This window comes from Plecotus auritus (genome assembly GCF_963455305.1).
Source record: "Plecotus auritus genome assembly, chromosome: 2".
Lineage (NCBI taxonomy): Eukaryota > Metazoa > Chordata > Mammalia > Chiroptera > Vespertilionidae > Plecotus > Plecotus auritus.
The window spans coordinates 182,488,060-182,514,464 of record NC_137771.1 but is presented as its reverse complement, the minus strand read 5'-3'; the positions used below and the strand labels follow the sequence as shown (position 1 = coordinate 182,514,464).

Sequence of the window (26,405 nt, the reverse complement as noted above, 5' to 3'; positions counted from 1 at the left end):
GCTCATACATGCCTCCCAAATGCAAACAAGCAGGTCAACGACCCAGTGTTGAAATGTACCAGCCTGAGATCTGCTTGGATAATCCAGCAGAGCCATATGTCCTTTATAAGAGGGCAAATAGTGGAGGGCAGCAGGAAGCCAAGCAGAACCCTAAAATGCTAAGGCAGAGAGGAGAGACAGAAGAGATAAGAGGCTGAAGAGAGTTAACATCAGCCTCCAAGTTAGCTTCCAATTCTTGGTGAAACTCCCAGAGGGAGACTGATAAATCATGAAGTTAATTGCCATCCTTTTCCTTTGTTCCAGGCTGCTAACAAGTTTAGCTCAAGAGGACCAACCTCAAGAAATTGACTGCAATGATGAGGATGTATTTAAGGCCGTGGATGCAGCTCTGAAGAAATACAATGATGGAAGCAAAAGTGGCAACCAGTTTGTATTGTACCGCATAACCGAAGGCAACAAGACGGTGAGTGAGTTGTGTTTAACCTTCATGTCATTTGGGAATTTTGCTATCACTTGAACCCAGGACACACACAAACACACACACACAAACACACACAAACACAGCACAAAAAGAAACCTGATTATTAAAGGTGAGGCTTACAGCTGTTAGAAAAGACCAACCCCACTCTCTGGGCTAGGACTTGGGCAGGATATGACTAGTCCTCAAGCCTCCAAGGTTGGCATCCTGGGTGATCAGAGGACAGGTATCCTAGGCTGAAATTAAAGAAAGATAGATGGAGTCATTTGAAAGGGACTATGTAGAGTGGGAAATCCAGAAACTCAGGCCACAGCAAGATGATTTACTAGGTGACTGGCCTTAAAGTAAAATATAAAGACCTCCAGATCTCAAAGGGGAGGAAGTGTTTAAGGTGGTATGTCTAACACATACTGTATAATCTCACACATAAATGGAATCTTAAAAAGTCAAACTTAAAAGAAGCAAAAAGTAGAAGGGTAGTTGCCAGGAACAGTGAATGGGAGAAATCCGGAGGTGTTTGTCAAGAGTACAAGCATTCAGTTATAAGATGAGCCTGGTCGCTTAGCTCAATGGTTGAGTGTCAACCTATGAACCAGGAGGTGGTGGTTCAATTCCCGGTCAGGGCACATGTCTGGGTTACAGGCTTGATCCCCAGTGTGGGGTGTGCAGGAGACAGCCAATCTGTGATTCTCTTTCATCATTGATGTTTCTATCTCTCTCTCCTTTTCCCTTCCTCTTTGAAATCAATAAAAATATATTTAAAAAAAATAAGATGAGTAGGTCCTAGGGGTCTAATGTACAGCATGGTGAATAGAATTAATAATACTGTATTTTATACTTGAAATCTGCTAAAGGGCTAGATTTTAAGAGTTCTTACCACACACACTGAACAGGTAATTATGTGAGGTGATAATGTGTTAATTAGCTTATTTGTAGTAATCATTTCACAGTGTATACATATAACAAATCATCTTTTTGTATATCTTAAATATATCTAATTTTTATACCTCAATAAATATACCTCAATAAATTATACCACAATAAAACAAGGGTAAATGAGGGACAGTGAGGGTATGTCAAGAGGAGTCAGAAAAGAAGTCAATATAGTTCTACTATCCTATATAATCCTATCTACTAAAAGAGTAATATGCAAATTGACCATACCTCTGCTACACCCACAAGCCACGCCCAGCAGCCAATCAGGACCAAGTATGCAAATTAACCCAACCAAGATGGCTGCAGCCACGGAGCGAGCAGGAGGCTTGGGTTTCCCCAGTAATGGAGGAAGCCAAGCTTTCCGCACACCCTGGCCGGCCTAGGCCTCCACTCAAGGCAACAAAGTTTCAATTATAGAAGATAAATAAATCCCAGATACCAGGGCCTCTGCTTGGGTTGCCGGGGGGCATGGCCAGCCTACAAACCACCACAGGCCCCTTGCCCAGGCCGCCCCACACCCCAAGAGAACCCCCACCCTGATCCGGGATACCCTTCAGGGCAAACCAGCTGGCCCCCACCCGTGCACCAGGCCTCTAGCCTATCTAATAAAAGAGTAATATGCAAATTGACCATCACTCCAACACACAAGATTGCTGCCCCCATGTGGTCAAATATGACTGCCCCCATGTGGACACAAGATGGCCGTCACAAGATGGCCAGCAGGGGAGGGCAGTTGAGAGGGAACAGGCCTGCAAAGGAGGGCAGTTGTGAGTGATCAGGCCGGCAGAGGAGGGAAGTTGGGGGCAACTGGGCCTGTAGGGAAGGACAGTTGGGAGGGACCCAGGCCTGCAGGGGAGGGCAGTTAGGGGTGACCAGGCCTGCAGGAGAGAGCAGTTAGGGGCACACAGGCTAGCAGGGGAGTGGTTAGGGAGTGATCAGGCTGGCAGGCAGAAGTGGTTAGGGGCAATCAGGAAGGCAGGCAGGCGAGCAGTTGGGAACCAGCAGTCCTGGATTGTGAGAGGGATGTCCGACTGCCCATTTAGGCCTGATTCCAGTGGAGAGGGTGCAGGCTGGGCTGAAGGAATCCCCCTTCTGTGCACGAATTTCATGCACCGGGCCACTAGTATTAGATAAAATATCTACCATGAAATCCTGATGGCTGAATGCATCAAGGGTAACAGCAATGTTCAAGTTGGTTTTGAATATTCTTTATCACTGATGGATACACTCATGTTGAAGATAAATCCTGAAAGGATGTGTGATTCCATGAAATACAACCGTTGCTTCAAAATTATTAGGTTGAGGCAGCGGGACGGAGGGGTTAGTTGTGATTTTTTTGCTGTTGTTTTTTATATGCAAACACTCAGACTGATGCAACTGAAAGGGAAAAATATCAAAATCAAACAACCTTTAGCTTTATTTCTCTTTAAAGTCAATCATTATCTCTTGATAATTGAAAAATTAAGCAAACCAGGCTCAGCAGACCACTCTTCTCTCCAAGGACACCCCTGGGAAGAGTTTGCCTGCTTGGCTTTGAAAACAAGCAAGTCAGGCAGAACACAAGAACACTTAAAGAATGTGTCTGGTATAATGTATCTCTGTGGTGGTTCATTCTACAGGATGAATGCATATTTGACACACTGCCTTATTGCATATCTGACCTATTTATTATGACATACAGATATCCTAAAGTCGTTGAGGGAGTGACACCACAGGACATTATAAGTACTTGGTCCCATGGATGCTCTTTTTTTGCACTGTCCTTGACATCCTAAGACAAATGACCTTACTCATATACCATGCATCTCTCCACCAACTTTTTCCAACTCCTTTAATTCGTTGCAGTCTGTATCATCCACCTTTTGTTGTCCAGTTCAAACAATTAACTAGGGGAACTAAATAACTACCCTGATTTTCTTCTTCATGGTTTTTTTCCTGAAAGTTGGGACCCGGTCCTTGGCTGTATCCATATAATGATCTTGGACACTGTAGAAAAAGGATCAAATAGGATCATATGATTTTCTGTCTAGCCTTAGTCAATAAACATGTGGGACTTTTAAACAAAAGTGCACATGTAAATGTCCTGCATCCAGCATTGTTGAGCTGTCATCAACGTTCTTGTGTCTGTTTTACTGTTATAATATTAGGTAAATATGGAAGCAAAGCCATTCCACAGGGTTATTTTTTTTTTTTTTTTTTTTTTTTTTTTTTTTTTTTTTTTTTTTAATATATTTTATTGATATTTCACAGAGAGGAAGGGAGAGGGATAGAGAGCTAGAAACATCGATGAGAGAGAAACATCGATCAGCTGCCTCCTGCACACCTCCCACTGGAGATGTGCCCGCAACCAAGGTACATGCCCTTGACCGGAATCGAACCCGGGACCTTTTAGTCTGCAGGCCGACGCTCTATCCACTGAGCCAAACCGGTTTTGGCAACAGGGTTATTTTTAAAAAAGGAATTCTGGTTCTGTTTTCTAAAGAAATGTAGAAATTCTTAATTTGCATCTATTTATAGTTTCAGCTTTCTTCAGCTGCCAGTGTGCTACCAACTTTAGCCTAAAAAACCTGGCAAAGGAGATTTTTGTTTGTTCGCATATGATCCTCTTAGACCCTTTCATATTTAGAAAATTAACATCTTCCTTTGGGGGAAATACTTAGTTATTATGCCATAACAGAGTATGTATTAACTTGTAGATTCAGTGGTTCGATACCTGTTTAGTCATGTGCTGATATTCCAGAAGGATTTCTGGCATTGGTGAAAACAAAGATGGGACACAGGGGGATATTTTCGTTTTATATGTACCCTGCTTAGAAACTAGAAGTCTTGTGTCATGCAAGAGAAAACAAATTATTTTTAAAGAAAAAAAAAAGCAAAGTTAAAAAAATATAAGCTTTCAATAGTTTGTTCAAATGAATTTTACTATGTCTCTGTGATAGTTTACTTTGGTGGAAGAAAAAAAGTCCATCCATTTGACATGAGGAGATTAAAGAAAAAAGCCCAGTGTGCTTTTTATTTTATTTTATTTTTCTGAAAGTAACATCGAGCCATTCTGTTTAATAAACTAGTGTAGTCATGCGAGTCCTGGTGCCCTCGGCAATGTTTTATTGGTGTTGTCGTCATTGGCTGACATCTGTGGCAAATGGGTTGTTGTTGGTTTGTTTTTGTTTTGTTTTGTTTTGTTTTCTAAAATGTCCACAGAATCACTATCACCTACCGCTTTATCAAAATCTGAGACCTGAAATGAACCTTGGAACTGTCGTGTTTGAATCCATCATCTCCCAGATGCAAATACTCTGACAAGTGCAGGCTCTGAGAGAGCACTGCCCCTGGACTCAGGAGACCTGGGGTCTGGGTTGGCTTTGCCTTTCCAAGGTGGGAGGCTGCCTAAGCTCTGCCCTCTCTACTTGGGCCTCCTTTGTCTCACCTGCAAAGTGAGGGACTGGGCAACATCACCTCTCAGGTCTCTTCATGCTCCAACCTGCCAGGATTTTGCATTTAAAAGCTCATCTAACTCAGAACCTTTGGGCTTTAAAAGTTTTATTTATTATTTTATGACATGTTAGAAAAAAATAAAAAACAAACAAAAAAAAACAAATAAAACTACTAAAATTACCCATAACTAATCTCATCATCCAGAGATACCTGTTAACATTTTTTTCAAAACATGAAAAAAGGAACTACTCTCGTTTGTTGGTTTGCTTTCTAATTGTAAAAGTAATACATATTTGCTTTCAGAAAAAATACTCAGACAATTTAGGAATGTTTGTTTAAAGAAAAGAGTAGCCCTAACCGGTTTGGCTCAGTAGATAGAGCGTCGGCCTGCGGACTGAGGGGTCCCGGGTTAGATTCCGGTCAAGGGCATGTACCTTGGTTGCGGGCACATCCCCTGTGGGAGGTGTGCAGGAGGCAGCTGATTGGACGTTTCTCTCCCATCGATGTTTCTAACTCTCTATCCTTCTCCCTTCCTCTCTGTAAAAAATCAATAAAATATATATTTTAAAAAAAAAGAAAAGAGTAAAAGATAACCATACACCCACCACTGAGAGCAACATGTTAACAGCTTTGCTGCATAACTTTTCAGGCTTTTAAAATCATATATGTGCATGTAAATTGGTTTCTACAAAAATAGGCTAATACTTTGTATACTACTTTGTTACTTGAAAACACGTTTATAAATATATTATGAAGATTCTTCCAAGTATTTATAACTTTCAGTATTTTTAGTAAATGTTTTGCTCTTGTTAAATTAAATCAATATCAAATATTCATAACTACACTAGATCCCTCTCCAATGGTCTGCTGTTGTCAGTTGAATGAGCCCTATGTATCTTTGATTGCTTTTTTTCCAGGAAGACCAGGACATATTTTATTCTGTCAAGTATGAAATCAAGGAGGGCAACTGTCTTGTTCAAAGTGACAAAACCTGGCAGGACTGTGACTACAAAGAACCTGGGCAAGCTGTAAGTGTGATGGTCCGGAGCCTCCAGTTTCATCAATTGAGACTGCCAAATTATTCTATTAGAGCTGGGGGTGATGAGTACTGTTTACTTGTTTGTGCCCATAAACCCTCAAATGTGTAGAAAAGTCAAATGGTTGATGTCGATGTTCTTGCATAGAGAGAAAGGGCATGAGAGGCCAGCCATGAGATGTGGAGAAAGCCCTCCCATGAAGAGGGGACTCCTATGACCACTTGGGTGCTTTATTTGTGCAGACTGAGTTGGAATTCTACTCTGCCTCTAATTAGCTGATCACTGTTACCCATTGGCTCCCTTGTAAAGGGAGGTAAAATTGACCTAAATTGAAAGATGAAAGGAGATACATATGAAAAGACCTTGTTTTAATAACAAGGTATCTTAACCAAATGCCTAACATCTGTTTGCCACACCACAGCTGTTGTTTGGCCTTACCTGAGGGAGCTAACAGCCAGTATCTTCCAGGAAGCAAACCACTCTTTCCACAGTCCATGGACTCACCTCTTTAATGTGTCAAAATGTTATTGGTGGAAATGGGGTGTCCACTGTTGGGAAGTGGGGGATCCCTTTCCCCACTGGATGTTGGGGTCCGGTCCTCACTATATCTTGAGAAAAAGAATTTTCTAAGACTCACACAGGAAGATGAGAGATCTTTATTTGTGTGGAATTACATATCTGCATTTCTAAAGTTCCATATCCCTTAAACCAGTCCTAAAAGAGGTGCAGCTGGGGATTCAGAGAGCCAAAAGCCAAACTAATGTCCCAAGTTTCCATTCCATGGTGGAGCTGGGTCTGGCACAGCATCAGGCTAGTTCCCGTCCATTAGTCTATTGTGTTTGTGTGTGTTGAGTGACATATGGCTGTGGACCATGTGGGTGCATGCAGGGGAGTGTGTCCCCTGCAAAAAGAGAGCCAGGAGCCCCAGTGTGCAAGAGAGGCAAGAGAGAACTCTTTGTTTAGGAGTTTAATATCTGAAATATTCCCGTGCTTACAGTGGCCACACCGACTATGTTCCCAGGTGTGACTGACAGACATGTACCTTCCCCATGTCCCCCAGACTTTACTGGGCATGTGTGTATTTGGCCTTCCCTTTGCTCCTTTTCGGTTAATAACTGGTTATTACAATGGTATCAAAAACACTGCATCCTCTGTGCAGTTGAACCCTGAAGTTGAACTGTAAGAGGAGAGTTTGGCAGGCTAGTTTTAGGGCACTGTGTTCACCTTGGTGTAAAAGAAATATCTGCAGTGCTCCAAACATAACATTATTTTAAACCTCACTATGTTCACTGCCACTCCTCCCAACATCTCATGAATATCAATGGCTTGTAAATAATAATGATTAGGCTACAAAAACATTCATTCTTGTGTCTCAAAACTCTGTTAGAAAAGAATCTTAAGTTTTAAATAAGAGAAAAGCCATACTTAGCAACAGCACTAGGTGCACTTTTCCATCTGAAAGATTAAGATAAATGGACTCCCTTTTTCTTTCTTTCTAGGCCACAGGAGAATGCATGGCAACCATAGGGAAGAGACGGAATAGGGAATTCTCTGTGGCAACCCAGACCTGCCACATTACTCCAGGTAGCTGATATATAGGGTGTCGCTGCCCTGGGGGGGAATTGAACCATTTCCGTGTGGGGCCAGGGGCATAACCTGGACAAAGCCCCTTCCCAGAGGGCAGTGGGTGGCTGCACAATGCCATTTGCAGCCTTGGGGCTGATGGAGGGGGGATTGTAGTGGCAGAGTCCTGAGGTGGGGCCAGGCTCCTGCCAATCATCCACTGGACAGCAGCACTGAATTAGGTGTGTGCAAAGGCCCTGGAAAAGGACTAGAAAACATGCCACATGCTTCAATTGTGGGGGTGTCCTAGAGCCAGAATAGCACAGGCTTTGAGGTCAGATCTGGCCTGCAATCCTTCAAAAGCTCTTCACTTTTTTGGTTTCCCTTTTCTTTAAAATGGGATCACAATAACTCTCACTGCAGAGGGTTATTGTAGACTGAAACTAGATGGCAGGCTTCAAGTTACACACATAAGAATGTATTGATTATAATCAGAATAAAAGTAATCATAGCTGACATTTATTGAGCACTTATTGCTAGCCACAGTGCTAATCATTTTACACATGTTGATTTATTTAATCCTCACAACAATTCTATGGGGGCAAGTGTTAATATTCTCATTTTACAAATGAGGAAACCCAGGCCCACCACAGTTAAGTATCTTGCCCCGTATACCATAGATTGCAATTAGCAGAGTTGGTATAGTAGACCTTGTAAGAATGGAGCAACTTATGCAGAGATATAACCACTATCAGCTCCTTCCCTCTGGTGGCACAGTGGCTGGGTGCAGAAGAATGGGCACATCTAGGGAATGTCAATCACAAAAGCCAACCCAGAACTGGCCTTTTGCAAGATAGGGTTTTAGAATATGAGGCTCCAGAACAGCATCTTCAGCCACTCAGGAACATCAGTGGAGGAGCAATTGTTCTATCTTGGCCTTAGTCATCCATAAGGAACCCACAAAAACTGTATTTCTTGAGTTTCAGCTCTTGCAAGACATGGCATTCAAAGAAAAACAGTCCAAAACAGAAAAGAAATCACAATTGTTTTTTTAAAAAAATTGTGGAGTAGCTTTTTATTATTTAGTTTAAGAACTTTGGCTCATAAGCAAATTTTCACATGATCCAGAACACAGCACTTATACAGTATACTAGGAGAGAAATAGCTCTTTGCCACAATTACTACTAGGTCCACAATCCCTTATCTGAAACCTTTTTGGCCAAATATGTTTCAGAATTTAAAATCTTTTTAAAATTCTTTTTAAAATCTCCCTAGAAATGTTGGAGCAGGGTGAAAAATCATTCCATCACCTGGAAACACTGAATATGTATCTTTCACCCTGAAAGACTGCTCCATCTCTCCTCTTTCCCCAGTCAGAGCTGCCCTTGAGGTCAGCAAACCAGCCTCTGGTCTCTACTCCCTTCCCACTCTCCCTTCTGTGTTCATCAATCTTTTGTTCTCCCGTCAGTAATTCTCTCTCCTTTCCCATGTAAGTCCTCTCCAGCTTGTTAACTTTGTCCACTGCCCTGATGCCACATACCTTCTGCAAGGGGACAGCAGTGAGGAAAGCTATGAAGTCACCCACCCAATCTTTTTTCTGACACACATGCTTATGGAGTGAGTGCCAAGAAACAGCTGCAAGGGGAGTTGTGTTGACCTACTGGCAACTGAGGGACACTGATGTAGAACTCTGGTGGGCTCCTGCTTCTGTTGGGGTCCTACACACTGGGACAGTGAGAGCCCAAGGCAAAGGGGCCCAGGAGGCCTTCATGACTTCCCCTCTACAGCGTGTGCCTCTACTGACCCGCGGGTTAAGGCTACCTGTTATAAACATTACGTGGTAACTTAATACAAGCTGGCTCCGGTTTTAATATTTTACATTATTTTATTAAAACCCCATCAGTGGCACCCCATCGTTACTGCCGACCACTCTTCATTCACTTCAGTGGGTCTATGCACACCCTGAAATTATATGGAGAACGTTGTGAGTACCAGCATTTTCCTGGAGAGGGTGCCATGGTTCTCATCAGGTTCACCAAGGAGCCCATGACCCTTGGAATATAGTTCATAACCCCTGGCCTCTGGAGGGTGGCCCAGGATCCACAGCAGAGGACTCTCTCTACCAATTGTCCAGACCTCAATTGCCAGTCCCTGCCTGCCGCTTTAAGCCCCGGTAAAAAGTATTCACCGCATACCACACGCTGCCCCTGACTCATCCTGCTTTCTTGAGAGCCATTCCTCCCTTTGCTCCTTCTTCTCAGGCTCACACTTTATGTTGCCCAGTTGACCTTGACTGCTTTACACCCTTCTTAGCTCAGGCCTCTTCTCCTCATGAAAGTCTTTCTAGAGCTCACTCTGGGCTCCTGCCTTTCCAAGTTCTTGCCGAATTATTTTGAAACTAGAGGCCCAATGCACGAAATTCGTGCAAGAGCAGGCCTTCCTTCCTCTGGCTGACAGCATGGGCTTCCCTCTGGCACCCTGGACCAGGGCTTCTCTCGCAACCCCTGCTTCATCCAGAAGTCATCTGGAAGGATGTCCAGAAGGATGTCTGGTCTAATTAGCATATTATGCTTTTATTATTATAAATTATTATAGATATACATCTGCAGTTCTGTCTCTCCCATTCAACTTTGCCCAACACCTTCACCACTGCCAGGGCTGACCAGCAGCCCCTGAACTATGGATGAACGGATAAATCAGACACAGTTTGACTGTGAAAGAGAGGGCTAAGGGGCTCCTGGCTCTAGCAGCCAGAGCAGCCTCCATTGCCTGCCTTGTTAGCCTTTTATTGCAGTTTTTATCTTTAGATACAATCAGTAGGGTGAGTAATCTTGGGAGGACACATGTGTTTACATTGTCCTCTAGGCAAGGGCATCCAGGGATTAAGCATAAGGATTCCAGTAAACAACTGAGGGTCTGTATGTAATCAGACTTATTTGGAAAAGTCAAGGAATAATTAGGGGCAACGCCTTTGACACTACCCTATGTCTCCCCTAAGTCTGAATTCTCATTAACAGGGCAGGTGGCCTTCCACACACTTCCCTTTTATCAGAATGTCCTCCTTACAACTTTCCAACCAAGTCACCTGTCTTCCCCAACACACCACAGTGACCATTAGTAACAAGTTAGCGTAACCACACAGTCTAGCTCAGCACCTCACATATTACAGCAGAAGCAAAATATGTAAATGGTTGTTGAAATGAATTGATACAAAACATATTCTGTCCTGAATAAGGCGTCAAGGAGCTTTAATTAACACTAAAAAATAAATAATACTATTTCTGTAGCCTTTTACTTTTTTATAAGAGGATAGATTAATGTATTATGTCTATAATTTACAATGATTATTAAATAAATTTAAAATAATTATGCACAATGGTATGCACATAAGATGTTCCTAAGTCAATGGTAAGTTTTTTTCCCTCTGACAAAAAAGCAGTCCTGTGTTCTCTTTTTCTAATACATACTAGAATTTATTAGAAAGTTTGTTTACCAGGGTCTTCAAAATTATCTTACTTATTTAGGACAATGTATCTGAATCTGGGTTTTGCTCATTAACGCTGCCCTTTTGCCTACTCTTTCTTTGTCAAGCCGAGGGCCCTGTGGTGACCTCCCAGTATGAATGCCATGGCTGCGTACACCCCATAACGACTGTCCCCCCTGACTTGGACCCTGTTCTGAGACATGCCATTCAACATTTTAACAGCCACACTAATCATTCCCACCTCTTTGCTCTGAAAGAAGTAAAAAGGGCACAGAGACAGGTTTGTGCTTTAGTTTTCATTTCTCACAGTATTGTTAAAATTTGGTGGATCTTTATGTTTAGGGTTTCATTGCCTAAAATAAATCATTGGTCAATAAAAAACCTATGATTTCATGACTGGTGGTGAGGGAGCTCTTTTATGTCCTCATCTGACTGGCATAGGACATAAGGAGCTTTCTCTTGAGTCAAAGTGATTTGGATACTATAATATATAAAGGACAAAAGTGTGGGTAATCAGACTCCTGGCTCTGAGGTTGGTTTTAATGAATGGGTCGTCAGAAATACATGTTTTTCTTAGAGATGGTGAGATGAAAAGATCATTCTAGCCTTAAGGTTTTAAGAAAATTACATCATCACTTAGCTATCATGAGTCAAACATGGCTCCAAAATAGTAAATGGTACCCAAACAGTTGGCACGGCTTTCTGAGCACTCTCTAAATTATAGTTTTCGTATCACTAAAAGAAAGTAAATACTTGGAAATCTGGCCTTTTCATTGACCCAGTTCACTAAGTCTTTACTGACAGTTGACTGGGTCCCTTATATTTCAGTGTCTAATTATGAGGGACTTACTTTAGTCAGTAACATTCCCTGCTTTTTATAGACCATCCAACTTCCCTTCATGCAATAGCTTGTTCTACTCAGTTATGTTCATAGCAGCTATCGGGGTGGGACTAGCACAAGATAAAGCACCACAAAACGTACTGCCTGACTGTCTGGGAGCCTGAGAACTTATCAGTAAAGGCCATTCTAGATGAGTATTGTTAATATTTCACAAAATTCAAAGGGACATTATTTTTGTGTTGCCTGGCAGAGGAAATGTTGCTAGGTTTTTCTTAAGAAAATACAGTAACTCCACATATATATTGCTTTTTATTTTCAGATGTGTACGAGTGTGTGTGTTTGTGTGTGTGTGTTGAGGAGTGTGACAGTCATAAATTTCTCAGTATTTACTCAGTCATGACTTTTGCCTAGTAATTAGAGTTTATATTTTTGAGTACTTGCAATATGCCAGGCAGTATTCTAAGTTCCTCATAACACAGTGAATAATGTTTAAACTGCCCTTTAACTATTCAATTCAACATTGTTTCAGGTGGTGTCTGGATGGGACTATGAAGTTACTTACTTAATTCAGCAAACTAATTGTTCCAAGGAGAATTTTAAATTCTTAACGCTAGACTGCAAAGTCCTTCCCAATGGTGTAAGTAGGCAAAAATCGAATTATAAAGTTATTAGCATTTGGTGTCCAGTATTTACAGGTGTGGGAATACTCAGCTACATAGGAAGACTCGGCCACTGAGATTTTAGATGACATGCATGAATTCACAGACACATTCTCCATGTCACTAGTCAAGCTGCCTTACCTACCTGGTCAAAAGATTTGTACATCTGGCAATAAGCATTTACAGATATAACCAGGGCTTGAGATGAAATGATGCCATGTCAAGTTTGTCTGTTCATTGCCAGAGTTCTTGTCCCAGCATTAAGAAGGGGTTCAGCAATCTGGAAAAAGGCTGTGTGTAGATCAATAAGGATTCCAAAGACAAAAGATAGTTTTGAAAGGCATTGGGGGTCAGAGGAACTTCAGCTAAAGGAGCTAAAGACTCTCCCCTTGACTCAGGACCCCTGCTTTTATTAATACAATTTGTCCTAAGGCAAGGTGGAGACATACACTTCAAAGGGTAAGGTTTCAAAGGGTAGGGTTTACAGAAGCATTGTCAGATTGGGGAATAGCCTACAGCTGTTCAGGTGTTAGGCCAACAGGAGGCAATAACATAGATTAAGATGCCCTAAACTGTCTGGCAGCAAATGATTATCCTATTCAGGTTTGGGGGAGATGCTTTTTAGCAGTTCCAACAGGTAATCACAGTATGTGACTCAGCCCTTGTGAGTCTAAGTTTCATCAACCTTTTGATGCAACTCTTATAATTATGACATGCTAGAATTGGCTCCTAGCAGTTCATGTCTTCACACTTCCCTGTCTCCCTTTCTTTTTTTTTTTTTAAATATATTTTATTGATATTTTACAGAGAGGAAGGGAGAGGGATAGAGAGCTAGAAACATCGATCAGCTGCCTCCTGCACACCTCCCACTGGGGATGTGCCCACAACCAAGGTACATGCTCTTGACCGGAATCGAACCCGGGACCCTTCAGTCCACAGGCCGGCGCTCTATCCACTGAGCCAAACCGGTTTCGGCCTGTCTCCCTTTATTCCCCACCTGCTTAAGGTCCTTCCCGGGGCTCCTGAGCTCTGTGCAGAACACTCCTTAACTTCAAACTTGCCTTTGCTTATTTTCTCTCCTGCCCTCCTCTCCCCTTCCTTTATTTTTAATAACATACCCTGAGCCACCACCAAAATTGTGTTACAAGAGAGTATCACAAGGTGGCAGTAGTTAGTGCATGTGCAGATGCCTAAGGCACAATGACCATCCCATTTGCCTTTTAGCAGAAAACTGCTATAAACAAGAGACTGCTTCAAGCCCTTTAGTCTGTTATTCTACTTCTACAATTCTATTATGTGGGGAGAAAATGAGAAACCCAGACAGTAAGATGTTAATTTCAGCATTATTATTAATAGAAAAACATTAGAAATGTTTTCAACATTAGGGAATGTTTAAATAACTTACAGTATATCCATATAGTAGCCTATATGCAGCCATTAAAAGTATGTTTACAAATTTTTTACTCACTTAGTAAAATGATGATAATATGGTAAGGTAAAAAAATATATAAAATTATAGATACATATTCATTTAAATATATGAAGTAAATGTAAATATCAAAAGTGATGTAGGGGCCCTGACTCCTTTGGTACAGTGGATAGAGTGTTGGAATGCGGACCAATACTACGTATTCTTGTCATCTTATTTCATGTGTTCGTGTAAATACATTTGTTGTTGTTCATGCTGATACCTAATTGTTTCTTATTCTCTCTTTTGCAGTGGGATTAGGTTTTGTTTTGTTTTGTTTTCTATGTAAAGTCAACATCCTATATTTAATGTTACTAGTTGTTTACTTTAAAAGTTCTTAAAAATGTTTTTAATTTATTTACTTTTGAAAAACTAGGATACCGGTAAATGTACAGATCTTGCATACATGGATCCTCAGCTAAGAATTGCTTCCTTCTCACAGAAGTGTGAGATTTTAGCAGGTAAGCGATAATACATGTTTGTGCTCTAGTTGTACACGTTGATCCCAGACAACTGGCGAGGTCTTTTTATAGGAATTGTGCTTTAGGTCCCATCATATAATCAACAACCCATACAGCTGTACCCCATTTCTGCACAGCTGTGCTGTAGCTGATGCACTTGGGACAGGGAATATGGTGACAGAAGGAAAGATTGATGTTCTTTGGGCAAAGCTGACTTCCAGATGCAATGTCAGCTGGTCTTCCTTGTGTATCAGATGTCACTACATCAGGTGTTATAAATTGGGGAAGCTGTATCACCTATTTAATCACGCAGAATAGAATCCTTTCAATTAAAAACCTTTTTTCTACTGCATGTTATAATGGGGGGAAAGTGAGATAGTGCAAGTTGATGGTCAAGCCAGTGTTTCTTATACCAAGAGTGGGCTTTTCTCATCCTTGGAAGATATTTGCATACATTCCACAGTGAGAAGCATCATTGAAGCTCCCTGCTCAGCAGAATCAGAGGACTTAAAATTTTCCCACTAGAGAATCATTCCTTTAAACTAAGCATGCTTTTTTATTGCTTTTTTTGCATTTCTTTCAAAAAATGCAAAAACTTAGGAACAGTACAGCACATTGATATTGAAGATGTGCTAGCTAACACCTTCTGATGGACAGTTTCCCTAAATATCCTTGACTCTGAGGAGAGGAAAAGAGGACAGGCAGTAAGGTGAAGGTCATGCAGACAACCTCTACCCACTCACTACTGGCCTTTAGGCTGCACATGGCCTTCTATAAATTAGTGCTGGGCAATGTGCAGGAGAGGTACTAGGCTAGACTGCTCCTTCAGTGCACGCACTGACTTAAAACCCGCTTCTTCTTTCAGGGGATGATTTTACCATACGTTGCGTTGGCTGCCCCAAAGAGATACCTGTCGACAGCCCAGATCTGAAGGAGGCTCTGACTCATTCCATTACAAAACTTAATGCAGAGAATAATGCAACTTTCTATTTCAAGATTGACATTGTACACAGAGCAACATCACAGGTCTGTAAATTAAGCTACAAAAATCATGATATTATAGTCTATGTGCAAACTGCTTCCTAATATTGTATCTGATCTTGGGTTGGGAAATATTATACCTGGTAAAAGGAAATAAATGTCAAGTCTCAACCTCACTACATGTTTGCTATGTGATCTTGGACAAGTCATTTAGAACATTCCATTTTCTGTCTGTAAAGGACTGGGGTGAGACTCAAGTAAGATAATATATCTCAAGCCTTGGCCGGGTAGCTCAGTTGGTTAGAACATTGTCCCAATATGTCAAGGTTGCAGGTTTGATCCCCAGTCAGGGCCCATACAAGAATCACCCAGTGAATGCATAAATAAATGAAACACAAAAAGAGAGATAATATATGTCAATACATTATCTTCTCGAACTTGGAAGTGTTATATAAATTCTAGCAACTATTATACAATTAATAAAATGTAGGGCAAGGAAAAGCTATTCTTATTCTCTGCCTTTCTAGAGTCATTTCTTGTTGTAGTGTAAGACCCCCAAAGGGACCCTTACTCTATCTCACGGATCGGCGGCAACCCCAATCATCCGCAGGAGGCGTCACTTGATGCAAACAGCAAGAGGCTTTATTCCAGCGCGCTGGGGCTCAACTCCTGACTCACGCGAGCGAGGAGTAGAACCCCGAGCAGACAGTCTTACAAGTATATATAGGCAAAAACTATACATCGGGGGGTTACACATGTGAGGGGGAAGAGAGGACAAAGCCGCCAGGAAATTCCAACAGGGCTCGTTAATAACATGTTTAATGACAGGGCCTAAGTTTTCAGTCAACAGTCCCATCCTGTAATCTCCTGTCCTGCTTTTCTTATCTGTCAGAGCACTATTTGCTTTATCTGCTCTTAACTCAGTGCTATTTTCCTGGGACAGGTCCAAGGGTCTTGTTCCCACCACTGGCGAAGGGGGAAGACCTTGGAGTTTTAAGATAAAACGGACAGCTGTAAGAAAACTTTACTCTTTCAGTTAGGGTTTGCTTTTTTCCTGAAGCTCCATTTTCCATTGTTGCTTTTTAATCTCTGGAGTTAAGAAGTTCAGGATTTGCCTCGATAAGATAAAGTAAACAAAATTCTTTACCTTTCAGTAGCATCACTTAGTGCCTTGGGATCAGCCACATGTCAGTCTATCCTCACTCAGAGTCTCTTCACACTCTCACCTCCATGTAACTTTCCCCCTGCCTAGGTGTCCTTCCAGCCCACAAATGTAGGGCTTCATCTTTCCTTCCGTGCCCTGTCAGTAGATAAGGAGTGACCTAGTCTGGGGGTCAGGAGACCCAGTTCTACCAGAACCCCAGCCCTCATGTCCTGGGTAACCTGGGGCTGTCATTCAGACTCACTCAGTCTTTGTGGCCCCATCTGTAAAATGAGTGGCTGGGTGAGAAGAGCCCAAATTTCTTCCAACTCTAACAGCATATGAGTGATCTATTCGTGGACAGATTCCTATTATAAACCTCAAAACTGGCCTCCCTCAGTGTAAACAAAATAGAACCAACAAAAGTAATCAAAATAGAACCAAACTGTTTCAGCAAACCAACGTAATCTGATTGGGGCGGGGGGGGGGGGACTTCACTTATAACAATTCATACTTTTGGCTCAGTAATTAAATTTCTAGAAATTTAAAATAGAGTCTTTATAGACAATGATACTCATGGCAGCATTAACTATAAAAAACAACATGGTAAACTGTCTAAATGATCAATAATATAGAAATGATCAAATAATGTCCGGCATATCCTTAAAATAGATTATCAAGGAGCAATTTTAAAGCATTCTTGTGAGGAGTTCTTGATGTGGGAAATGCCTTGTGTTAAAATATGCTGTGGGGAAAAAGGCCATAAAATTGACTATACATTCTGTTGTCAGGTGTGTTATCAAAAAGTACAGAAAACAATACTGAAAGGAAACAAAAGCCTCCAACTATTCACAGTGGTGGCTTTAAGTGACGGTACAATGGGCTGTTTATTTTCATCTTCTAAATCCTGTATTAGTTTCACTACTGCAGGAGAAACCTAACCAAATGGTATTAAAATAAGTCAAAACTGACACTTTGCTCTCTCTCTCCTACTCAAGCACTTATTCCTGCCCCTGACACCACAACCTTTCTCCCCCATTTCACGGGCACATGACCCATGTTAGTGGTGTACTCACATGGTACACCAATCCATGCTATTCTTTTTTTAATTTAAATTCTTTATTTTCTAAAGTATTACATTTGTCTCCTTTTTCCCCCATTAACCTCTCCCCAGCCGTTCCCACCCCTAGCACATGCCCTCACCCCCCTACTGTCTGTGTCCATTGGTTATGCTTATATGCAAGCATACAGGTCCTTTGATTGATCTCCTACCGCCGCCCCCCCCCCCCCATCCCCTGCCGTCCCTCTGAGGTTAGACGGTCTGTTCAATGCTTCTGTGTCTCTGGATCTATTTTTGTTCATCAGTTTATGTTGTTCATTATATTCCACATATGAGTGAGATCATGTGATACTTATCTTTCTCTGACTGGCTTATTTGGCTTAGTATAAGGTTCTCCAGGTCCATCCCTGCTGTTGCAAATGGTAAGAGTTCCTTCCTTTTTACAGCAGCATAGTATTCCATTGTGTAGATGTACCAAAATTTTTTAATCCACTCATCTTCTCATGGGCACTTAGGCCGTTTCTAAATCTTCGTTTTTATAAATTGTGCTGCTATGAACATAGGGGTGCATGTATCCTTTTTTAAATTTTTTTTATTTTTTAAAGCATTACATATGTCTCTTTTCCCCCCATTAACATCTCCCTGGCCATTCCCACCCCCAGCACATGCCCTCACCCCCCCTAGTGTCTGTGTCCATGGGTTATGCTTATAGGCATGCATACAAGTCCTCTGGCTGCTCTCTTACCCACCCACACCCCCAATGCTATTCTTGTGTTTGTCAGCTTTTCTTCTCACTTCATATTTCTGCTTTCTTGTGAAACTCCCTTATTCCTGATGCAGGAATACCTTCTACTCCATCATGTATTGCATATCAGAGGTTTGCTGTCAGGAGAGAACCACTCATTTTATACATGACTATCTAGTCTTCATAGTACTTACAGTTCTCAGTAAAGTAATGAATCAACATCCTAGCACGGTGTGTATTTGTTTATGCCAAGGATGGCAGGGGAACAACAGGTAATGCTGTTAATTGGAGGGAACTGACATTCCTTCACTTGCCAAGTCAATTTGAAATATGGTGAGAATCTCAGACTTACTTACAAAGGATGAATCTTTACTGGCTTTTACATTTAAAGAGAACAATTTGCCTATTCTGACATAATTATTCAAGGAGGCCCTGCTGGAAGCAACCGAGTTACTGGAAATCCGTTTACCATTTGATGAATTTGCCAAGTGACCAATTTTTGCCAAAGATTTATTTTACAGATTAGGTCTTGCCTTGGCTTTGCATATTTAGTCCTATTTGGATACATGTCCATATCCAGCTGGTTTCAGATGCCAAATATTTCTTAAATTCTTCGTTTGCACATGCAAATGATGTGATTTCTGTCATAGGCCGTTTCTCTTGCCCTGCCTGTGCCGCCCCTGTCCCCACTGTTGTCCATATTCCTCCCTGTCTTTGCTCAGATGAATATACTTCAAGGATCTGTGTGTGCACATTCAGGAATTTTTCCTTTAACAAAGTACTAGAAATGTCAAGGTGTAGGTATATGTCTAAGACTTCTGATGCCAATTGCCAAATTGCCAAACTATTTGCAATTATGCCAATTTACATTCATACCACCTGGCTATAGGACCTTGATCATCTTGCTTTGAGTTCTAGTCTTACCAACAGTGACTGAGGCTGCGGGCTTCCCACACATGGCCAATACCAGCTATCACCACTGTTTTTTATCTTTGCCAACATATGGAAGATTAAAGATGCTGTTGTGTTTTTTTGTGTGTTTTTTGTTTTGTTTTGTTTTGTTTTTAATCTTTGGTTATTAATGAAGGTAGTAGTTTGTTTCTGGCTTAATGACCATTTTAACTTCTTTTCTGAAATACTTGTTCATGTCTTTTGTCCACTTTTTCATGTTGAGCTTTACACATATAAGAATATTAATCTTATACCATATTTTTCCCAGCTTTTATGTTTTTATGTTGCTTGCTGAGATTTTTGAGAATCAGTTGTCCTTTCTGTCTGAACAAATTTAGACATTGTTTCTCCATTTAGGTTTTCTTCCTCTGCTTTTCACCTAAGAAAGGCCTTCTTCGTCCTGAGACCTGATGGATACATATTTATATCTTTTGAGTTTATTTCTTTAATTTAAATTGTTAATACATTTGGAATTTATTTTGCTATGTGGTTATCTCTACTTTAAAAACAAAGGTTGAGCAGGATGGGTTTGAGCAGGGAAGACTTTTGATAAGAATGACACCTGATAATAATGGCAATATAGATGTGATATTGAAGCCATCAAATGGGAGATTTACATCTATTTAATTCCTTCTGCTTGACCCTGAATAGAGTAGAGCCATCAGTCATGGTTTGTGTCACATATTGTCAAGTTTCTTAGGCAACATTACTGTGATCAACATTATTGTTACAGAAAATTGGGTTAAGATATATTCTGAAATGAGCAAGAAAACTTATGATCACCAAAATATAGACCCTAAAACCCTTTTAGAACCTTCTCCCCCATTTACACCTATCCATGGAGTCTTAAAAGTTAAGTATCAAATTTTTCTTAAAAATTTAACCATGTTTACCCAGCAGAACAATGCCAGAAAACGTAGAGAGGCAGCTTAGTTCTTCCTATGACTCTGTTCTGCTCTCTTCCTCCCGCCACACATTTTCCATGCTTTTAAAAAACACAGAGATAGGGAAGACTGTTGTGGTTTGCTTTTTTAAACAAGATTCTACTATAACCCTGTAACTTCATTTATTTTATTTTTTAATACGCTTTTATTGATTTTAGAGAGAGAAGAAGGGAGAAGGAAAGAGAACCATCAATCCCCAGTCTCCTGCATGCCCCTTATTTGGGGGTTAAATCCGCAACTCTGGCATGTGCCCTGACTGAGAATCAAACTCAGAACGCTTTGGTGTATGGTATGACACTCAATGAACTGAGCCACACCAAACAGGGCTATAACTTCATTTTTAAAAATAATAGTCATCTCTCCAGGTCAACTGATATATTCATGTATTCTTTTACAAACACACACACACACACACACACACACACACAAACATTTAGATCCTAGAATTAAATACTGAATAACTTGGACTAGAAATTTGGCCATATCAACTAACTCTTTAACATAAAATTTAAAATCATTTTTACCAAGTTTATTTTTTAAGTGTAAGAGATGTAAGATATGGCATTTTAAAATGACTTTTAAAAAGCCATATGTGCAATTTTATTGAAGTTGGTGCATTTTAAAATGCATGAGTTTAATTTTTTAAATAAATAAAGTGTGCTTCTTTTATATAAAAATAAATAAATAAATTGTGCCACAAAATATTCATTGTGGACACAGCATTGTATAAAGATTAAAACTGGTGCCAGAGTACTGGCTGCTGTGGCTAGGTTGGTTGAACATTGTCCTGAGCACCAAGCAGTTGTGGATTCAATTCCCAGTAAGAGCACATGCCCAGGTTGTAGGCTTGATCCAGAGTAAGGGGCGTGCAGGAGGCAGCTGATCGATGATTCTCTCTCTCCCTCTTCCTTCCTCTCCCTCATTAAAATGGTTTCTTAATATAATACAATTAAGAGAGGCAAACTAAAAAAATCCAAAGAATTTTCCTAATCACAGAATTTAACCCACAATTTCTATAGTGACATTAACTCAGTATTTCTCTGATTCAAGACTTGGCATGACAATAAGGCATACTTAAAGAAAATGTTTAAGTTTTTCTTCCTACTCTTCTTAGATTCTATTACAACTTGAGCGCTTGAATGTTGTTGAATAATAAAACTCAGAAAAGTTTAAAAATCAAAATTGTAGCCTTATTTTCTTTTATAGTAAAGGAAACAAGACCAACCAACAGCCAAATATTTTACACATGCATACAAACTAAAAATTTAGCTGTCAAACATTTGTACTTTTATTTTAATACCTCTCATTTGAGCAGTATATAATTAAAATTTTAATATTCACCACTAAGATACCTTCGGGTAAAAACATATCATTTATTATATAATATTAATTAAGGTTCTACTTTGTGCTAATTAATTTTCCAGGTGGTGGCTGGAACAAGATATTTTATTGAGTTCACGGCCAGGGAAACCACATGTTCCAAGGAAAGTAATAAAGAGTTGACCGAAAGTTGTGAGACCAATAAACTTGGAGTGAGTAGTCATGCAACTCTCTACTTATTCCCTGGAAATCTATGTGATATTTTATACTTGTTTAAGTATTTCATGAATAACACTGTTCTCTCTTTTGGCTTTTGTTTTCACGGATAGGAAATTCTAAGATGCACTGCTGATGTTTATGAGAGACTTTGGGAGAATATAATTGAACCTACTGTCAAATGTCAATCACCAGGAAAGGTATGATTCTAATTAGTGAGCTTGGGTAAATTTTGCTCATTCTGCAAAGTCCTATTTGGGGTTTGAAAATGAACCACTATTTAAATGAATTGGGGGACTATCTTTTTAGAATGGAGAGAACTCTCACATTTCTGTGCTGACCTCTCTTTTTTATGTCTAGAAAGGAAAACAACAGTCAGTCCCCTTAATCACTTCTCACCCATTGTCAGTGTCCCATCCCTAAGGAGGCTCTCTCTTAATGAAGGGCAGCCCCTGCTGTGTAGAGCCAATGCCAGCTCTGCAGCTTTAAGATGTGCCTGAGATGCTTCACTGGCATCTGCCTCCATCCAAGGGACTTGGGAGAAATACAGACCTCAGACCCCACTCCATATCGACTGAATCCTAATCTGCAATTTAACTGGTCCCCAGGGTATCATACACACAGTCAAGTGTGAGAAGCATTAGTATCATCTTTTGCAATTTTTAAGAGAACCTTGGAAGGTAAGTAAGACTTTTCCCATTGTCAAGGATGAGACACTAAAAATTAAAAAGATGCTGAGATCCTGGAGTGGATACTAACATGATCAAGTGCTTCCTCTGGCCCAGGCACTGTACTGAGGACGTCACACATATTTTTTCTCTTGACAACTCCATGAGGCAGGTGCTGCTGTTATTCCTATTTTAGAGATGAGAAAAGTGAAGCCAGTGGTACGTGGATACAAGCGTAGGTCAAATCAGAGTTATCCGTGTTCACATGATGCTAACAACTAGGCTCTGGCTTATTTGACTCCAAAGACCATGCTCTTTGCACCATTGAACACTGCCTCCAGCATCCTGTTTTCACCAGTAGTGGAATGTAGGTAGAAATCATCCAGACCTTCAATGCAAGTTGCCTCTTGACTTTTTGTTTCTGATTTAGATTATTGCCCTGTATACGCATATATGTAGTTTAACACAGACATTAAACAAAGGCTGCGTTTCGAGCTTGTGAACATGTCCTAATGTGTTTCAGCCCAACAAAGTAATTGTGAGCATATGCTGCATATATATTCAGTCCATAAAGCCATTCAGGGTCTTTTGGTATAAAAACTGTAATTGTGCTAATAGAAATAGTTATCAATTAATAAATAATGTGCCATGGTATTATGTAGTTCAACCTCCCAATTTTTCCAGATGAAGAAAAACCTCTCCAGTTTAGAAGAGTATTATTAAGAAATACCCACACATTATAAAATCAATCAAAAGAAGAAAAGATATTAATTCTCATCCTTTCTGCAATATTAACATAACATTTAAAACCTAGCTAAAGACTTGCTCCATTGTAAACCAAAATAGCATTACCAGATCTCAGTCCCTTCTTTCTTCATTGATAGTGTGGTTTCCACAGTAATGCATTCCTCTTAATATTTCCTGGTTAGACCACATTGTTGTAAAGACCTCCAGGTTTTTTACCGTTCTGATCAGTATAAGTGGCGGTAACAAAAGAAGGAACAACTGTAAGTCCACCCCACATTTCCGTGGCACCTGTACAAGATGAAGAACAGGATTCAGAAAAAGAACAAGTACCCACTCATGATCAAGGCTGGAGCCATGAAAAGCAAATAAAACACGGCCTTGGCCATGGCCATAAACATGAGCATGACCAAGGAAATGGACACCAAAAGGGACATGGCCTTGGTCATGGACATCAATGGGAACATGGCCAAACCCATAGACATAAACATGAGCATGGTCATGGCCATGAAAAATATAAAAATAAAGGAAAACAGAATGGAAAGCACAATGATTGGAAAACAAGTTCTTCTGAAGATAGTACTACATCTGCACAGACACTAGAGAAGACAGAACAACCAACATCCTTCCCCTCCCTAGCTCAGTCAGGCATAGCAGTTGCCTTTCCTGAATTATGGGACTTAGATCTCATTGAAGCTATGATGACTAATACACCGCCAACTCCCACAGAGAATGATGATTCTTAGATCCCTGAAATCCAGAGAGAGCCAAATAGCCTTTCATTTAACCTGATCTGATTTTCCAGAAACAACTTCCCCCAAGTGTCCTGGACACCCCTAGAAGCCAGTTAATGGAATGAATCCAACTGTGGAAACAAAAGAATTTCATGATTTCGATCTCTATGATGCTTTTTATTAATGTATGCAGCTGTGGCTATTTCTTTAATACTTCATCATCCCCTTTCACCATTATCCACACACCTGATACAATGCACCAAAAACCATGAAGCTTCAAAACAGCCTAGAGAGAAGTGGTGGGATTCCCAATGGGGACACCATCAATTTCTATGGACAACACAAAACTGAGTGCAGGATTCTAAATCCTTTCTGAATCTTCCTCACGAGTTTTCTTAACTAGCACAGAAAATGGACAAACAAATGTGCCTGGTGGCCTACTGCAATTTGCTTTTCTAATAACAAATATGTACCTTAGAATGGATGTCATTGACTTTCATACAAAGATTCTTGCCATTCTGAATAAACTGTGGCATCTGGTCCCTGAACACATGTGAAAATAAGGAAAGTCAAGAGACTGAATGCTGAACTTCTTAATAGGGCAAAAATAATAATAAAAGCCACCAGAGGTCAAAGAGAGACAACAAGAAAGACAACTGGCCAAAGGGAGGACGGGGGAAGTAAACTAATTGACTTTCTGTTTCCAAAATGGGCTAGTTATATCAAATAGTTACTCCCACTTCACAAAGGTATTCTGATAATTCTCTTTCTGAGTCAGAGTGTTTCTCATAAGTCAGTAAATTCTATTTACTCATTAACTACTCTTTGCAGCAAGGTTTTGAAACAGGAGTTTTCTGTTTGTTTATTTGTTGCTGAGGCTAGAATGAACAATCCTTAGTTTTCAGCAGCTCTGAGTTTAATGATAACAATGGGAATAGGAGTAGTAACATACAAGGAAATCTTCTTTTATACTTGACAAGGGAATATCATAAGATGTGATGCAAAATTTATTCAGAAATATTATGAGGAAATGCCTCTCTAGCCACACTTTATCATCGAATCATCTTTTTGCTACTGCATTGAAGAGTGCTGATTTTTACAAATAAAGGACAATATGATTGTCTTTAATTGCTTCTAATGTGAGGGAAGCACGCATTTCATAATCCTTGCTGTGTTCTGCCTAGGGAAACAGGACAGGGCTTAAACAGCTACAGTCACTTGTGGATGCATGTGCCACTGCTACTTCAAGTTATAGAATGCATTTGAGCCTCTGAGTTTTTAGTCCATTTCAAATATTAACTGTACTTTTCAATAAAGAACCAATGATTACAGGAAAAATCTCATCGTGTCAACTGGTTGCGTCACTCTTCTCTTGTTGAATGATAACATGATATTAACAGAATTTTACTATACTTACAGAAGCAAGTAAGGCCCTGCGTGTACAAGGGCCGACCTCGGGAGGCAGGGACAGAGCCAACATCGGAGAGTGAGGTCTCTTGACCAGTGTGCAGAATCTCCATGCCTGGCACAATAGCCCCAGCAACCTGTCAGCAGCCCTGAATGGAAGGACAAGAAGATGGGATAGAATGTCAATAGAGAAGAATGCCATTTTATCATTCTGGTTCTGGGTGAAATAAAGTTTGATCTCAATGTTCTCACTCCTGGTTAATTCACAGTAGTCTACTTTCAGCCACACCCATCCTGCAGCAAAGTCCAGTTGATCAGAGAGCATGCTCTACCATGGAGACTCATAGTGCAACTCTGGACAGGCGGGGATCCCTTAAATGGGCCTTCCCTAACACCAGGACCTCATCATAGGCTCTGAATCAAGGGTTTGTGGGTGATGTTTCCATCAGCAATCTAAGGAATCTCTCTACCTTCACTTCTTACTCTCTTCCTTTTTTTTTCTCCTCTGTCTCTCCTGATTTCCAGCTCAAAGTTAAGAGTGATTTGTCTGACTTTGTTATTTTTTTTTTAAGATCTAGTTAATTACCAGAAAAGAAAACAAAAAATATTCTTTGTTAATAGGATGCCTACCAACTTTTCACTAGCAAAGAATATCAAACCTCAAAAAAGTTTAAAGAAAATTTAAAATGATCTTTCTGGTTCAAATAATGGTAAAAATGTATAAATCTAATAGAATAAAAAGTGATGAGATTTTTAATTTTCTGTAATAGGTATTTACTGAATGCCTATTGAAGCCATTTACCATACTAGACAATTTCTGTTTGGTGTGTGACTTAGTCCTCACAACAACTCTGAGGTCCTCATGACCCCCTTTCATTTACAATAAGGAAACTAGCTCCCAGTGCCCTGCTCAGGGTCACACAATTACTGCATCACAGAGCTGGTGTTAATACTCAGACCTTTGGAACTTCATTACACCAAGTTACCATAAGGTATTATTATCAATGTCAGCATTACAAAAAACACATTTCTCAATCTGAGATGATCATTATCCCAATACAAAAACCCTTATTAAATATCTTACTGTGTCTGATGCTGTTCTGAGTACTGCTCAGGGTAAACTATGACTCAA

The 26,405-nt window shown here is 40.3% G+C and overlaps 2 protein-coding genes across 4 annotated transcripts; both read left to right on the top strand.

Moving 5' to 3' along the window:
• LOC308241720 (kininogen-1-like) lies at positions 1-26,366 on the top strand. Of its 3 annotated transcripts, none has more exons than XM_080655256.1 (11): positions 45-463; positions 5,767-5,877; positions 7,386-7,470; positions 11,041-11,213; positions 12,304-12,411; positions 14,278-14,362; positions 15,228-15,388; positions 21,609-21,716; positions 21,834-21,920; positions 22,329-22,400; positions 23,073-25,199. In XM_080655256.1, exons 1-10 carry the CDS (start codon positions 269-271, stop codon positions 22,362-22,364), a joined length of 1,149 nt encoding a protein of 382 aa, XP_080511382.1. In that variant the 5' UTR covers positions 45-268; the 3' UTR covers positions 22,365-22,400; positions 23,073-25,199. The 3 variants fall into 3 exon arrangements, with proteins under 3 accessions (XP_080511381.1, XP_080511382.1, XP_080511380.1); XM_080655254.1 differs by lacking the exons at positions 22,329-22,400; positions 23,073-25,199 and adding exons at positions 9,353-9,433; positions 25,286-26,361 and having other exon boundaries at positions 81-463; XM_080655255.1 differs by lacking the exons at positions 22,329-22,400; positions 23,073-25,199 and adding an exon at positions 25,286-26,366 and having other exon boundaries at positions 1-463.
• Positions 22,698-25,193, top strand: LOC308242636 (kininogen-2-like; the record flags this gene model as incomplete). Its single annotated transcript, XM_080657069.1, has 2 exons — positions 22,698-22,755; positions 23,370-25,193. 2 exons carry the CDS (start codon positions 22,698-22,700, stop codon positions 23,876-23,878), a joined length of 567 nt encoding a protein of 188 aa, XP_080513195.1. The 3' UTR covers positions 23,879-25,193.
• Positions 26,367-26,405: the final 39 nt, after the last annotated feature.

Bases quoted from the DNA above. Each gene is read 5' to 3' on its own strand.
- LOC308241720 (XM_080655254.1), top strand. From the start codon at position 269: ATGAAGTTAATTGCCATCCTTTTCCTTTGTTCCAGGCTGCTAACAAGT. The intron at 5,878-7,385 runs GTAAGTGTGATG...CTTTCTTTCTAG, and splicing joins ACAAAGAACCTGGGCAAGCT to GCCACAGGAGAATGCATGGC. The intron at 21,921-25,285 runs GTATGATTCTAA...CTATACTTACAG, and splicing joins AATGTCAATCACCAGGAAAG to AAGCAAGTAAGGCCCTGCGT.